Below are 17,315 nucleotides of genomic sequence, written 5' to 3'. Positions count from 1 at the left end.
AAAGGTTCAATGAGGAAAACTATTTTGTTTAAGATGCATTGTTCTATAGAGTCAAACACTTGTCCATTCAATAGTATTGTTAAAGACTGTTTTTTGACCCTATGGATTTCAAATTATGTCCTTACCACATCTCCTTTTATTCCTTGACGAAGGTGAAACGTAGGTGTGCTGTTTTCAGCGCAATTAATAATTTTTGTTTGTAAAAAAGGAACCACAAAATTAATAATTAAACATTTCACTTTCTATTCATCTGATCAACATTGAAATGTACAAATGTACAATAAAATTGAGAATGGAAATGGGGAATATGTCAAAGAGACAACAATCCGGCCAAAGAGCAGATAACAGCCGAAGGCTACCAATGGGTCTTCAACGCAGCGGGAAAATCGGAGGTGGTCCTCAGCTGGATCCTAAATAAAAATGTGTTCTAGTTCAGTGAAAATGGACATCATACTAAACTCCAAAACATATTAATGAACTGAAATTAAAAAACATACAAGACTAACAAAGGCCAGAGGCTCCTGACTTGGGACAGGCGCAAAATTGCGGCAGGGTTAAAGATGTTTTGTGAGATCTCAACCCTCCCCTATACCTCTAGCCAATGTAGAATAAAGAAACACACAGCGATATGCACAGTAAAACCCAGTTTAGAAGAAGTCCGAGTCCGATGTCAGAATAGGTAACAAAAGAAACTAAGCAAAATGACAATGATACATAAATTAACAAAGGACTACTAGCAGTTACTGACATGCCAGCTCCAGACCTCAATAAACTGATTGAAAGAATATGTCTTCCTCATATGAATATCAAGTACAATCCCTCCCGTTAGGGGTTTATATTTAGTATCATACCATCATAAAATATATGAGAAGAACATAACCCGTATCATGCCAAAAACTGGTTTTAGAATAAATGTGTTTATTTCCGATGCAAAGACCCTATGAGTGAATCAATATTAATACCAAAATATGCAATCCTTAATGACTTGACAACAGTATCGTAACTATATCCCTTCTGAATAAGTCTGTTTAAAGGTTTGGTAAGCTTTTGAGGTGAATGTTTTGCAGTTTATTACCTTGTTTTGATTATATTATAGAGTAAATGGATCAATGATTACATATGTTGTAGATAAATATCACAATGCAGAGAACTGGAATGGCTCGTTTGAAGTATGCGTGTGACATGGACAAGTCTGTCTTGTTGAATAACTTTGAAGCAAGAGGATGGGTCCCTGTCAGTCCAGATGATGACTGGAATTTTTACTGGTAAGTTGACCTCATTTATGCCTCAAATGTAGAACGAGATATAAAAAAATTATTAAAATATGAGTTGTTTTGTTCAATCATTAATAAAAGTGAAATAGTTTTGTCAAAATAAGCTAAGAAACATGGCTGATGAATTTTTCACTTGCAAGTGAATAATTTAGACCTCATTGAATCCGTATTTATGTGACCTTTAATTCAACCCATTAGCTAGAGATGGATTACGCATGAATTAGGCGTGTTCAGTTATTAAAAGGAAAAGAATGTCAACATTGAAAGTGAAACAAGGATAAACCATTTGATTGAGTGATTCAATCCACAAAAACTCATTCTTTTACAAGTAAAAACGATGATTACATATATTTTTAACCCATAATATGAAATCAAACAGACCTAGAAAAATCCAATTGCACAAGTTCGCTATCTATATCTATGTTTATGTTTATATTGGGTTATATGACCGTCGACAGTCTTCGGAGGTCACCTCGATGGTTAATTATATGGCATCTAGACTAAAACTCCCACGAAATGCTGATATATATTATTGAGCCCATAAAGGGGTATATGCTGTTCAATTCATGTTCACCGATTTGACTCAAATTATCATATATTATTTATAACATACTAACGGGTATATCCAAATTACGAAAAGGTGTGTATTTTAGTCTATATGCCATATATAATTATACTTATATATAATCAAGATGACCTCCAGAGACTGCAGACAGTCAAATAACCCAATTTAAACATAAAAATAAACAGATAGAGGGCATGTGCACTTGGATTTTTCTAGGCTGTTTGATTTCATGTTATAGATTTAAAAAATACGATAATCATCGTTTTTACCTGTATAATAATGATTTTTTTGTGAATCGAATCATTCAATGAAATGGTTCAACCTTGTTTTACTTTCAATGTTGACATTCTTTTACTTTTGATGAAATGGACTATGAACAGAGTGCCAGTAAGGGATCAACTTTCACTACTCCTTCAACATGTTTAAGGAAAATACTCTTTAATTTTAGTTTTTGTGACTAGACTGTTTCAACTTTTAAATTTTTTATAACAGATTGTGATTAAAATTTGGGCATCAAGCCACTCTGACTCTTGCCCCTCTACCTAAATGGATTATCCCCCCTTATGGTATAGAATATACAAGAAAGTAGTACATATTTTAAACAAAATTGTTCCTACACATAGCTGTAACTTTGTCAATTAGTAAAATACTTGGGTAGTTTTGGTATCAAATGAAAGCTTATGGACATGGGACCGCTGTAGAACCTTTGTTAAAAGTTTCTTTTGAATAATAAAAAAAATTTGAAATTTAGATGCATATTTGCCCTGTTGCTCAGATCAGTGCTTTTGTACTACTAAACTTCTGGGAACCAGTGTGCTCTAATATGCAGTTAAAGGTAGGATAAGGTATAGTTTTGACATGACATGACTACCACTTTATTTAAACTTAAGGCAAATTAGCTATGAATGCTTGAAGTTGCAGAATTTAACATAGAAAGCAATGGGGCTATGATTTAGTGGTGTTATTCCTCATACATTATTTATTTTCATTACAGGGCTAATGTACAGAGTATTAGGAATGTCTTCAGTATAGATAGTGGCTACAGATTAACAGATGATCAGTAAATTATTCTTAAAACATAAACTACAAATGTATACATGGTTGACCAATTATTTTTATACGCCCGTCAATTTTTGACCGGACGTATTATGGTATACAAATGTCCGGTGTCCGTCTGTCCTTTTGTCTGTCCGGCGTAAACATGTCGCACCGTAACTTGGGAATGACTTATCCAAATTTCATGAAACTTAACATAGTTGTTTCTTATGATGGTCAAACGATCTGTATACTTTTTGGTGAAAATAAGATTAAAACTTTTTGAGTTACGGGACTTAGTAACTAAAACAGGTGTGTGTTTTTTTTCACATGTCGCGCGGTATCTCAAAAACAATTATTATTGCTTAAAACTTTACACACTTCTTAGTTATATTAATTTTAAGATCTGTATGCTTTTTGGTGATGATTCAAAATTTTATTTTAGAGATATTGAGTATTTTGTTAAAAAAGGGGGAGGGGTTTTTCACATGTCGCGCCGTATCTCAAAAACAGTTTATGATTATTGCTTAAAACTTTACACACTTCTTAGTTATATTAACCTTAAGATCTGTATACTTTTTGGTGATGATTCAAAATTTTATTTTTTAGTTATTGAGTATTTTGTAAAAAAAAAGGGGGAGGGGTTTTTCACATGTAGCGCCGTATCTCAAAAATGATTTATGATTATTGCTTAAAATTTTACACACTTCTTAGTTATATTAATCTAAAGATCTGTATACTTTTTGGTTTTGATTCAAAATTTTATTTTTGAGATATTGATTTTTTTTTTTTTTTAAAGTGGGGTTTTCACATGTTGCGCCGTATCTCAAAAACAATTTATGATTATTGCTTAAAATTTTACACACTTCTTAGTTATATTAATCTAAAGATCTGTATACTTTTTGGTTTTGATTCAAAATTTTATTTTAGAGATATTGAGTTTTTTGTTTAAAAAAAAAAGGGGGTTTTTATGTCACGCCGTATGTCAGAAACTGTTTATGCTTATTGCATAAAAATTCACACACAAGACGACGGGCGTATCATGCACTCATGGCGCAGCTGTTTATTCAAATGGTCAATTCAATTAGGGCTATTCCAGAAAAAAAATGTAGGGTGGGGGTTGGGGGGTTGGAAGGCACTTTACATTAATAATATATGGGTGATTGGCAACTTTTCACACTATAATGTACTATGATTCTCAATTACAATTGTCTGGGTGGTGGTTGCTGAAACAAACTACCTTCCAAGTTCCAACCCCCCCATACAATTTATTCTAGAATAGCCCTTAGATTTTCAATAGAGAGAATTTGTTTTTAAATGTAAGTTGGCGAAACCAAAATTACTCATATATGATACATTTTGTAAGTGTAGGAGAAACCCATGTGAAAAATTTGATTTCAATACCTATTAAACATTTTTTTTAATAATTCTGGGTGAACTAATCAATCCAAGGACAGTTTTAAGACATGGATGGTTTGTCCTGTAACTGTTACTGTTATTTGCATGAGTCAAAAGAGATTATCAGTTTATAGCAATAACCTTTTATTTACTAGCCAGTTTTCTTTTGAAAGTTTTTCAATATATTTAGTTCATTACAGATGATGTTTTAAATTTAATTCTTAATTTTTTAAGCAGAGTTCAACCTGAGCAGCATCTAAAAAAAATTCATAAAAAGTTTTGGCAACAAAAATGAACAATCTAACTAGAAAGAAATTTGGTTAAGATGTAAATTCTTAATGCTGTGAATTTTTCAGAATTAGACAGTTTGCTTTAGCGTTTTGCATAGCCTGTAAACAAGCTGACCTGACTACATTAACCCTAACATCTTTGCAGAACTAATTCTTATAGAGACCAAATTTGGATGAATAGTTATCATACAAGAATATTTGTGCAGAGGACACCATGCCATGCACATACTTTATTTCTGTGTTTATTGAACCATCAAATCAGGGTCAAAATTTCTCATTTGGAATGTAATATTTAAATTTTTAAATGATAATAAACATTTGCAGTATTAGTTTCAAGAAGATGTTAACACTGAATTCCAAAAGGACATGTGAAAAAAGCATTGAAGGCCATACGTATGGTGAATTGTAGTTGCTCTTTGTAATATGGTGGATAGTTGTCTCATTGACAATCATACCCCACACCTTCTCCTTATTTTTATAAAGACAACTATTGGTGAGGCTCCTGAAAGGCACATTAATTTGTTTTTTACACTTTTTATGCCCCCACCACAGTAGAGGGGGCATTAAGTCTTGTCTTTCTGTCTGTACGTCTGTACGTCCCGGCCCAATGTTTTGAAACTTAAACACAAAATGCTTTTTACCACAAAACACATATCAAGTTTGAATTTGGGTGGCATCACTTTTACTGTTCTAGAGTTATGCCCCTTTACAAATGAAAGAATTGCTGAATTTTTTTGTTTCCGTTCTTTAACTTAAGTTTGCCTCAACCAAATGTTATGAAATTTATACACAATGCTTATTACAACAAAAAAACAGATCAAGTTCGAATTTTGGTGATGTCACTTTTACTGTTCTTGAGTTATGTCCTATTATAACATTGTATGCAAGCCAGGACACATTCTCCATTTATTTTAGAGAGAAACTGTAAATAGGAAAAATGCTAGGCACAACAAGATCTACAAATAAGTCAACATAGCAGAAATTGCCAAAATTTAGTTATTGCCCCTAAATGACAATTTTTACACACTATTTGCACTTTTGTTGAAAAATATGAGAGAAATGAGAAACTCTGATTGGAAAAAAATTATTAGCAAAATAAGGTTTTCAAATAAGTTGCCATGGCAGATATATTCAGTTGATTCCTTATATGCATAACTTCCCTTGAATGACAATTTATACCCATTTTTGTGTTTTTGGCTACAATCTTGAAAACTATAATGAATAGAGAGAAACTTTGAACAGCAAATATGGTCAGCTAGACAAAATATACAAGTATGGCCAATATCATAAGTGGACTGCTTAAAGGAGTCATTGCCCTTGAATGAAGAATTTTACCATTGACAGAAACTATTTTGCTTATATAATTATTATACCCCACGCAATTTATTGGGTCGGGTAAAATGTTTTTGACCCGTCCGTCTGTCTGTCCGTCCATCAGTCCTGTTCTTGTCATCGCAACTCCTCTGAAACCACACAACAGAATTTCATGAAACTTTGTAGATAATAAGAACATACTATGTAGATGTGCATAGCGACAGGAAATTATGATTCAATTTTTATACCCCACGCAACGAGTTGCGGAGGGTATAATGTTTTTGACCCGTCTGTCCGTCCATCAGTCCGTCAGTCCTGTTATTTGTCATCGCAACTCCTCTCAAACCACACAACAGAATTTCACGAAACCTTTTTAGATAATAAGGACATACTATGTAGTTGTTCATATCGACAGGAAATTGCGATTCAATTTTTTTTTTAGGAGTTATGCCCCTTTGAACTTATTTACTTTAATGTACATGTACTACTGCAACAGTTTGTCATCGCAACTCCTCTGATACCACACAACAGAATTTCATGAAACCTTTTTAGATAATAAGGACATACTATGTAGATGTGCATATCGACAGGAGATTACGTTCAATTTTTTTCTAGAAGTTACACCCCTTTGAACTTATTTGCTTCAATGTACTTCTGCAACAGATTGTCTTCGCAACTCCTCTGAAACCACACAACATAATTTCATGAAACTTTGTAGATAATAAGGACATACTATGTAGATGTGCATATTGACAGGAAATTATGATTCAATTTTGTTTTCTTATACAATTTTTTTTTCTTACACATATTTAATTTCTCCAATGACAATGTGGGGACGTGGGGTATGTGAGCGCGCTCACTAAGGTTCTTTAATTTTCTAGGAGTTATGCCCCTTTGAACTTAGAATTTTGGCCTAAATATACTACTGCAACAGTTTGTAATCTCAACTCCTCTGAAACCACACAACAGAATTTCATGAAACTTTGTAGTTAATGTGCATATCCACAAGAAAATTTTTATCAGTTGACTTTTGTAGACTTATGAGTCTTTGAACTTAGGAATCTGGTGAGATTTTGTTTGTCCAGTGACAATGTGGGGGCGTTGGGTATGTGAGCGTGCTCACAAAGGTTCTTTAATTATCTTTAAAACTATAATAGATAAACAAAAACTCTTGGTACAGCTGAAATGATCAACAAGAAAGATTTTGTTTACACAGGTTCTTTTCAACACACAAATTTGTGGTACATTGTAACATTTTTCTCCAAAAATGCAAATTGAGTGACAATTGGCTTCTTGGATCCTATTGTTTCAAATTCCTGCAAGGGAAATCAATTATTCTACAAAGCTGATCAATAAATTTGTTTGGCCTGTAAGTCTCTTCATTTAAGGTTATGTTTATTTAATGAAAGGGGGAAAAACAAAACCGGACTAGCGAAATTACAAGACTTTAGGTTATTTATAATAGAATTATAGCCTTAGTGTTATTAGGGTCCCTGGACTAATCAAGATTGCCTCAACAAATTTTCAAAAACTTAATGTGCATTTTTTATACCATAAAAAAAATAAACTCATTTGTTTTTTTGTGAAATTTGGACAAAAAATGTGGTAAAAAACTTTAAAACGAGAACTTATGACCCAAGGGGAATACCCTTCTGAAGCAAATGCACATTTCTAAGGTAAACAAAAATTTGGTTGAAATTATCTCTTACGACTGACTATCAAGCAATAGGAAGAATTTTCAGTCATCTGCATGTTTATTTGAAGTAACTTGTCAGCAGTTAAAAATTCAGTAACAAAGATTTTATGCTAAATCCTTTTCTAAAAATTTTACTATTTGTAGACAATTTCTTTTTTTTTTCTCACCTTATCCTAATAAATAAATCTTCAATTACATTATTTGTACTAATTAAAAATTTACTGGAGCAGTTATAGCCCTTATCAGGGATGGGCACGATTACTGACAAATGTAATCGATTAATAATCGATTACTTGAGGGATTTTTGTGTATTCGATTAATAATCGATTACTCTGATTTTTGTATGTAATCGATTGCAATCGATTACTTTATCAAAAGTAATTGGATTACTTTTCGATTACTGTCAATTACATGCTATAAAATTACATAAGATAATAAAGTAAGTTAAACACAAATATTTTGTTATGTATAGTGGAAATTTATAACTTGATCAAAACTTCATTGAAAGCATTGTTTTCAAAGTTTAAGTTGACAGTTTGTTTCTAGATAGAAGCTGTCACTGAGGATTTGAAATATTCAAAAATTCTTTAAAATCTGGTTATCTACATGAGTGAGATGTAATAAAGTTCTTGCAATGACACCACATGGCTTCAGTCACTTCTTTATAGTCTAGTTTATTTCACATGTCTCTATATTTTTTAAGTTTTGCTGTCATAATGACTTAAGTTAGGTATTTTGTATTTATTCATTTTTAACTATATTTGATATAGTATATATTTAACAATTAAAATGTAAAAAGAAGAATAATTAACTAGTTCAGCTAATTTCAAAGATGTAAATTTATTATATTTATAACTAATACATGCATGAATTAATTATTTTGTTTGGATAATCTCCTTAATTACAGGTTATAAAACTGCCAATGGAGTACATTTCATAACCTTGGGAAATATAATGTCAATCTCCTCTTAATTAGACATAATTGAAATCAAAACATCTTAATAATTAGAAGTCCTTGATCATCTGATTAGTAAACACAGGAATTTGTTGGGATTTTTCTACACTCTATTCAAAATCATGATATTTAACAAGATACATTTTAGTGTCAATTTTGGTACATGTATCTATTTCTGAACAAGAATTTCAATGCAAATCAATTGGTACATTGTGTACTTTCTGATTTTTATATCATAATATTATAACGAATCCACTGTGTATCTAGTTTAGCTAAAATTCCAAATCTTATTGAAAATTACACTTCAATGTCAAAGTAGTACAGAACTTAACATAATATTCATTTCTTATTTTTATCTATTTACTTATTTCAAAATAAAAGGTCTTTAAATAATTGACAAGCATTGAAGACAGTTAAGTCAATTGTTTAAAAAGCTGGATATGCAGTAAAATTGGTAGGAGTTCTGGTTGATCATAATGCAGTTTGAGACAATAGATACAAATAAGGCATTTGATAAGCTCTGAAGTCTAAATACTTTCTATTTTATCTGTACTATAAAGTGATGAATGCATATATATTTTCATTTAAAATAGGTTTAATTTCATCAAACTATTTCACTAAAAGTAATTGAAATGTAATCGAAAGTAATCGATGATTACATCCTAATTTTTGCTGTAATCGATTAAATTACGATTACATGTAATCGAAAATGTCTTCGATTACAGATTACTGCCGATTACTGGGAAACATGTAATCAATTACAATCGATTATGATTACAGATTACGATTACCCCATCCCTGGCCCTTATATCCATTTATCTATGAAAGAATGATATGTTTCCAGTGGCATAGCTATGCTTACGTCAAAAGGCAGGTGCCTACACTTTAAATATATGAATACTGCATCTGGAACACTTCTTGTTTTCTAAATATTCTTTATATATACGCCACTTTTAAGTGCCACATTTGGGCTATTTCATGGCGGCCAGTTTTTATTGGTGAGGAAGCCAGAGTGCCCGGAGAAAACCACGACCTTCGACAGGAAAACTGACAATCCTAGTCAAATAAGATTGGAGTCGAGTGCACCCGCACGAGCGTGGTTTGAACTTACAACCTCAGTGTTGACTGGCTAGTGATTACAGTAGTAGAACTAATTAGACCACTTGGCCACTGAGGCCAAAATAAAGGGGGATGTTTTATACACTGTCAGTTTAATGTAAATCACTTTCCATCACATTCAGAGGCTCATTTAGGGATTGAAAATAAATTTTATTTTTGTGAAAACCCTTCAATGGCTATTGATTTATTGTCCCATGTTTTAGCAGCAGTATAAAAACAATATCAAATTATATATGAAAATATGAACTTTTTTGTATTATGCACAAAACTATTGAATGGCTTCCTTCCTAAACAATACCCTTCTCCAGTTTCCAAGCTTTATACCATAATATTCTTTTTTACATTGACTTAATTTTGTACATATATAAGTAGTGAATTCAGCCCTCTTCGAAAAGATTTCCTTTTGAATCCCTCTTATTGATGGAATAAACATAAAAAAAAGTAAAGAATAGAAAGAATAAAATAGGCAGAAATTTAATAAAGAATAGAAAATAATGGGCAAAGTGAACAATATCTTTTGTGTTTCTATTAAAGAATACAGAAAAATGATCTAAAAATTTAAAAATAAAGATATAAAGCACCCCCATTAAGACCCTCCTCTCTTCTGACTTACCGTCTTCAAGAAATACATCATCGCTGCCAGCTGACAGTGTCATACTTCTACTAATAGTGGGTCTAACTGGTGGAAGGTCGTCTGTTCTTAATATGTTGCTTACGAGCATGTTTATATTATCCTTTAGAAAAGACATGTTGAAAATTAATCCACAGAAACTATAAAGTCTAATGTGTCCTTAATGAAATTATCTAATTTTGCATTAGAATGTCTCAGCTATATTGCATAATTTTGAATATCACTTTCATAAGATAACATAATTTTGCAGTCATAATTTTGTTTCAGCTTTGAATTCTGAAAGGAATAAAATATCCATCAAAACTTTTGTAAACAACCTAATGCCATGTAATAAAAGCTATCTGTTTTCTTTTACATGCAAATAAATGTCAGATATTTCACTTTCACATAGTCTAATCCATGATTATATGCATTTTTTTTCTTCTGCATCCCACATGTAATATAATTTTCATACCAGTATTGACAGTTTTTCTCACCAATAATGTTTATCGTCTAAGAAGGAAGGATTAATATGTCAATGATCAAATTGTTTGTAAACATTATCTTAATAAGTACACCAGCGTTTTCCCTGGTTTAACACTTTTTTATTACACTAACGATGAAAATAGAAGGTCACATTATATCATGCTTTTTTTTAATGGAATGTTGCAATATTCCCTAACTTGAAGTTGATGACTCAGAAGATAAATTATAGTTTATGAGCCACACCAATTTTGTCACGAAATTAAAAAAAAACTTAATCTAATATATATTAAGTTGATTTGATAATACATTAATACTGAAAATAATATTACGTAATTTTCTCGGAAAAGTTGAAGATGATCAAAATACCAAATATGTCAACAGCTAAATTTTGTTATATAAATTTATGTATAAATTTTTAATAACAAGGAAAATATAGTATTTCTCAGGAAGTTTAGATCTGAAAGATAAATACAATTGTTAGTTTCCTTCTCCTGAAGATTTATAAGTGTTTATTTCATGAAACAAGTAAAGAATTAATTATTACTATAAAACATGATGATTTCATATTTATCTCAGTTGGACTGCACATACTTCTTTAGCCACATTTATTAAAAAAAATTGCCTTTATACTTATTATTTTTTTGGGGAAGGTGGAAGGGGTCAGCCTGAAGAAGCAGCAGTATATATAGTTTTATGGTTCCTGGTATACATTCTACAGAAAGTCTGAATGCATCATGCAGATATTCAAAATTCATATCAAACTGACCTCAATTCCATGGTCTAGAGAACATTTTGCAAGTTGAAATTGAGGTTAATTTGGTTAGGTTTAAGGTAGTTTGATAGGAAATTGATAATATCAATATATGTCTCCAATTAATATGTACAACAATCAAATTGAATAGATTTGAAAGGCCTGTCTTACTTGAAATGTAAGTCATGAAATGTCATTGAACAACACTTAAAGCTCTTGGTCTTCAGACCTGCCCATTATTAACACATGGATAGGAAATTCCTGTTATGAATCATTCCAAGAAAAAACAATCTTAGAGTTGTGAGTTGTCAAAGCAGTAATTTGGGGATTTTTTTTGTTTATTTGCATACCTTAAAAAGCTAAAGATAGACTGAATAACTGACAGTTATACTTCATCATACAATACAAAATATCATGTGGACATTAATCAAAAGTCAGATCGTATACTAAAAATATATATATAGCTATAGGTCACCATATCATATGTTCATTTACGGCTGTCAATATTTTAAGTTCTTAAATATTAGAAAACATCCTATCATTTGCAAGAGAATATTGTATTTATTTGGACCTTTTCTTCTGTATTTTTTTGTCATGTATTTAAAAGAGATGCCTAAATATATGAAAACCAACACTAACAATTTTCAATCACTTCAAAAAAATTCAAAGACAACTACAATATGTCAACGATGTCTAGACCAGTGGCAGATCCGGGGGGTTCCGGGGGTTCGAACCCCCCTTTTTTTTTGACGATCAATGCTTTTGAATGGGGACATATGGTTGGAACCCCCTCCTTTTAAAAATGGCTGGATTCTTCCTTGTAGACAAATGTAAAAATTTATGCCTAATTTGGCAGGTTTGTAAAGAATTTTATCAGTTAGAATGATACCATTTTCTTGGATTGAGCAGTACTCAATATAAACATCTGTAAATGACAGTTATATTATTGGGGAAAACATCAAAGGGGTATTTTGAACAAAGAAATATAGTTTTGCTGCCTACATTGAATTACTGTTTATATAAAAATAAGGAGATATGTGTTATGATTGCCAATGAGACAGCTATCCACCAGTAGACCATAGACCAAAGGGCATGGATGTGAAAAACTATGAGCAAAACCTATACCATGTAGAATGTTATAAAAGGCCTTAAGATGACAAAATATTTAATTATTCAAAGGAGATTCATACTTAAACAACCATTTGATTACAGGCTCCTGGTGTTGGAGTAGTACATAAAGAATGTGTTTGGGTTAATCATGTTTGTGAGAGCTCAATTCTCCACCTAACTTCAATACTTGGGACAGTGGTGTAACATTAATGGAACATAAGAACAAATGATCTGAATCTGATGTTCAGTAGTTGTCGTTTTTTGATGTGGTTCATAAGTGTTTCTCGTTTCTCGTTTTTTATATAGATTAGACCGTTGGTTTTCCCGTTTGAATGGTTTTACACTAGTAATTTTTTGGGGCCCTTTATAGCTTACTGTTCATTGAAGACCATACTGTGACCTATAATGGTTTACTTTTATAAATTTTGACTTTGATGGAGAGTTGTCTCATTGGCACTCATACCACATCTTCTTATATCTAAATGTAAAAATAGGTTGGAAAGGGCTTGATTCATCTGAATGGTACCAAGCTCAAAACAACTAACAAAAAGACAAAGACACTAAGATGAAATCTAAGAGTACTATAACTGTTACTGAAGCTATTTCAAGGCCCAATTATAACTAATTAACACTTAGACACTCCATGGCCAGCTAGCTACCTTAAGATTATAGATGAACCCTATTTCACCAGACTAACTTGATCTTTTTTTTCAGAGTTATAAATCATTTTCCGAATCATGTTGAGTTAACAAGAAAAGATTTAATGGTTAAAAATATTAAAAGATACAGAAAAGATTTAGAAAAAGAAGGAAGCCCATTGGCAGAGAAGGATGAAAATGGCAGATTTATTCATCTTGGTATTTGAACAGTTATTTCATTAATATAAATAAGAAGATGTGGTATGAGTGCCAATGAGACAACTCTCCATCCAAGTCGCAATGTATAAAAAGTTAACAATTATAGCTCAAAGTACGGCCTTCAACACTAAGTCTAGTATACCAGATTTCAATTTAACATGACCATGTTCTAAAATTCTGGTTTTTATCACACGTAGCTATTTTAAAAAGTTGAACTCATTTTAACTTGCGTTGACAATATAATATGCTTTCTTTTGGACATCAATAAAAAAGGATCATGTATTTTATTATGTGACTCAGTACAGTAAAACGATATGAATGCAAGTTACAAAGGCGCATATCTGTATTTGTAACATTGTACCTGAATTCTTTTTAAAATATCCTAAACATTTTTTTTACAGAGAGGCAGAAGATCCCAAAGGTATATTCAAACTCATAATTTGATGACAAACTTGCAACGCCATGGCAAAAAAGAAGAAAAAAAATGACCAACAGACAACAGTATACAAAACACAACATAGAAAACTAAGCAAAACAAACCTTACCAAAAATGGGGGTGATCTTAGATGATTGTAGAGTACAAGTAGTCACTTAAACATAAATGCCCATACAGGCACAGTCAAAGAATTCACAATACATCTTTGAGGTTGGAATGGGTTACCCCATATGATGATTATTGATAAAATTTTCTAAAAAAATGTGTACTGTAGATATTTTACTCCATGTGATGCTAACTAAAATATGTGATATTACAAATGTTGTTGAAATGACAATAAAATAAGTATGCACATTTGACAATGATGGTAGTGAAAATAGGGATTTTGATGCTTGGTGGTAAAGGCTAGTCCTACCTTCATCCAAGTGTGACAATGTCAGCAAAGTAACAACAACAATGGATAAATATTCCTTTTTGAAAATTTTGAGTTGCTTAACTTTTGCTCAAAGTAAAAAAAAAATACCTAAAATATGCAAATGAAATAGAAAGAACAAGTCATAAACAATGCTGCAGTTGTAAACTCGTTATTTTTTTTTTTTTATTTCAGATTTTATACCTCTGACCTTCATGTTACCAGCAGATTACAACTTATTTGTAGAAGAGTTCAGAAAGAATCCCAACACAACATGGATCATGAAGCCATGTGGGAAAGGTAATTAAGAAAAGACGTATTAACACAATATCAATGTGATGAAACAATTGGATCAAGAATAAATGCAAATTACCAAAAAAATATGAATTGGAAGATTAGACTTTTTTGTCGTAAGGATTTAGATCAATATATATGCACTTAATTTCCTGCAATCTGTGCATCTGCTCAAATTATGATGCATTAAGCATTTTAATCAAGAAAGAAAATCTATTTATCCAAAAATATCTTTATATAAACTATTGATAAATCAGTTTCTATAGTTTGATTATAGTTACTCACATTATGTACATTTATTTCATTTCTTCATCCAAATGATTTTTGGGACGACATGGATTTTCTACAGTAATTATTTGTTTCTGATTCTCCTAAACCCCTAATCAAAATTTAGTGAAATTTTCTTCACAAAATAATGCCATTGTGCACTGCCTTTTTATGCTCCCGCTGTGGGGAAGGGGGCATTAAGTGTTACCCTTGTCGGTCTGTAAGTCTGTCCGTATGTACACCCCAAAATTAGTTTCCATTCTCTAAATTTAGTTTGCCTGGATCAAATGTTATGAAACTTATACACAATGCTTATTACCACACACAAAAAACAGATTAAGCTTGAAATTGGGTTGTGTCACTTCTACCGCTCTTGAGTTATGGACAAATTGCTGAATTTTTAGTTTCCATTATCTAACTTTACTTTGCCTCAACCAAATGTTATTACCACAAAACTTAAACTAAGTTCAAATTTGGGTGGCATCACTTTTACCGTTCTCGAGTTATGCCCTTTATAAATGGAGAAATTGCTGAATTTTTAGTTTCCGTTCTCTAACTTTAGTTTGCCTCAACCAAATGTTAAGAAACCTATTCACAATGCTTATAACCATAAAACACAGATCAAGTTTGATTTTGGATGGCATCACTTTTACAGTTCTCTAGTTATGTCCCTTTATAATGTTATATGCAAGCAGGGGCATCATCTGTGTCTATTCTCCATTTAATTTTCTATTTTTTTATCTGAATTATTTTTGGGATTCCCTAAGCAAATTTTTGACTTTGTAAGGGGGCATGAGGTTTCGTTTTTAAGTTTTCATAATAGTACTTGTAGTTGTCTTTTAAGAAAGTCCCCTATAAATTAAATAATATTATCTGAAGCTTAATTAAACCCTATAATGGTAAAGACATGTGCCATCTACATATATATTTGGCAAAACAAGCTTTGTAAGCAAATGGTTTGGATTTACATCTTGAAAAGGAGGTGTTTTTTTTTGGAAAGAGAAGAGAGGGGCTAATTTTTACAAAATTTTGAGAAGTTATCTCTCTATGAGGATTTTAAACCTTGAAATTAAATGCCTTTTGTCCAGATTGCTCATTGATTATTATTGTTAAGTACATTTTATATGCTTCTGTTGTAGGTATATGCTTTAGTTGTAGTTTTTAATGAATATTGTCAATTTTTTGCTAAACAGAAAAAAAAGAGTGGATACTTTTTTTATATTTATTTTGATTATCTTCTGTTGTTGGGCTGTAGTCTTATTTGATTCTGCCTCACATTTCCTTTCCTTATTGTTACATCTGGAAAATATCCGTAAACACTGCCTATATGTTATACACAAATAGGTAGATAAAAAGAAATAAAAAATTAACAAATATTCCTAATTTTATATAATTTAGCAAGAGGAATAGGCATTTTCTTGGTAAACAAGCTGTCTCAACTGAAGAAATGGTCTCGAGATAGTAAAACAAACAAGTGAGTTCGGGTGAAAAGAAAATATTATAGTCTATTTCTCATTTTAAGGGGAGATAACTCTGCTACCCTTTTTCCAATGCATAACAGAACCACAAAGGAAATAACAAGGTTGAAAAAGTTTTCATATTAAAGTGGAAATCTGTGTTATAAAAATTAATATAAAAAATCTTCTGAAAAAGGCAGATTTGGGAAAATATGCATTTGTGAAATTTGTTTTTAATAGGAAGAGTTATCCCTCCTTAACTGCTGCTCATTGACATTTTTCTTTTAAACTTTGATTGATTTTGCTCTGAAATGATTCTATAATTTTGCATTTCATTTTAAAACATATTTGAAACCTTCATTGTTAGTCTGCTGTATCTTGGGCATACAAATTTTGAAGATTTCAATCTTATAAAGATATGGAAAAAAAATTAATTAGTTCAAAAGTAATAATGAACCTAGTTTTCAAATGGAAAATGTGAATGAGCTGTTAATCCACCTTGGTAGTTTTTTACAGGGACATCACCGCATGGAGTTGTTAGTTTGGATGTGTAGATGCTAGCCATATTTGTTCATTATTCATTATGCTTTCATAATCAGTATATATTTGTGCATGTTTTAGCTAGAGGAATTGGGATTTTCCTAGTCAACAAGCTATCCCAATTACGAAAGTGGTCACAAAAAACCAAGTGAGTCTGTACCGCACTGCACTGTCTGAATCTGTCTTTCTGTGTCAATAAAACTCTTGCTTATATAGGTAATAAAATTATTAAACTAGAGGTTTCTTGAAGGTAACATTTGTTAAAAATATGTTTGCTAATAGACTTTTTTCATATTACCAACTTTTGACTTTTCCGATGATTTGTCATGTATAGAAAACATAAATTTTTTTCCCTAAATTGCACCGATTGTAAACTGGATTTTACTTCTGTTGGTTGCTCTTACTTGAGAGAGTACCAGAATGTCCTATTACAGAAATGGTAACTTCGT

General features: G+C 31.5%; 2 protein-coding genes across 5 annotated transcripts in view; one reads left to right on the top strand and one right to left on the bottom strand.

The window, feature by feature from the left end:
• Positions 1-10,788, bottom strand: part of LOC127706332 (transmembrane protein 41B-like) — a 33,103-nt gene extending 22,315 nt beyond the window's left edge. Inside the window, exon 1 of the mRNA XM_052210868.1 lies at positions 10,260-10,788. Coding sequence (XP_052066828.1) covers positions 10,260-10,395 — 136 coding nt within the window. The 5' untranslated portion in view covers positions 10,396-10,788. The remainder of the gene's footprint in view (positions 1-10,259) is intronic.
• Positions 1-17,315, top strand: part of LOC127706330 (polyglutamylase complex subunit TTLL1-like) — a 42,869-nt gene that overhangs the window by 4,334 nt on the left and 21,220 nt on the right. For 3 of the 4 annotated variants that reach the window (XM_052210865.1, XM_052210862.1, XM_052210861.1), the window contains exons 2-6: positions 1,129-1,265; positions 2,834-2,899; positions 13,318-13,460; positions 14,504-14,608; positions 16,268-16,343. In XM_052210865.1, coding sequence (XP_052066825.1) covers positions 1,141-1,265; positions 2,834-2,899; positions 13,318-13,460; positions 14,504-14,608; positions 16,268-16,343 — 515 coding nt within the window. In that variant the 5' untranslated portion in view covers positions 1,129-1,140. Of the gene's footprint in view, positions 1-1,128; positions 1,266-2,833; positions 2,900-13,317; positions 13,461-14,503; positions 14,609-16,267; positions 16,344-16,947; positions 17,015-17,315 lie in introns of all 4 variants that reach the window. The other variant, XM_052210863.1, reaches the window with a different exon arrangement.

The sequence above is a fragment of the Mytilus californianus genome, unplaced genomic scaffold, assembly GCF_021869535.1.
Source record: "Mytilus californianus isolate M0D057914Y unplaced genomic scaffold, xbMytCali1.0.p SCAF_6, whole genome shotgun sequence".
NCBI lineage: Eukaryota > Metazoa > Mollusca > Bivalvia > Mytilida > Mytilidae > Mytilus > Mytilus californianus.
This window is presented reverse-complemented; position numbering and strand designations above follow the sequence as displayed.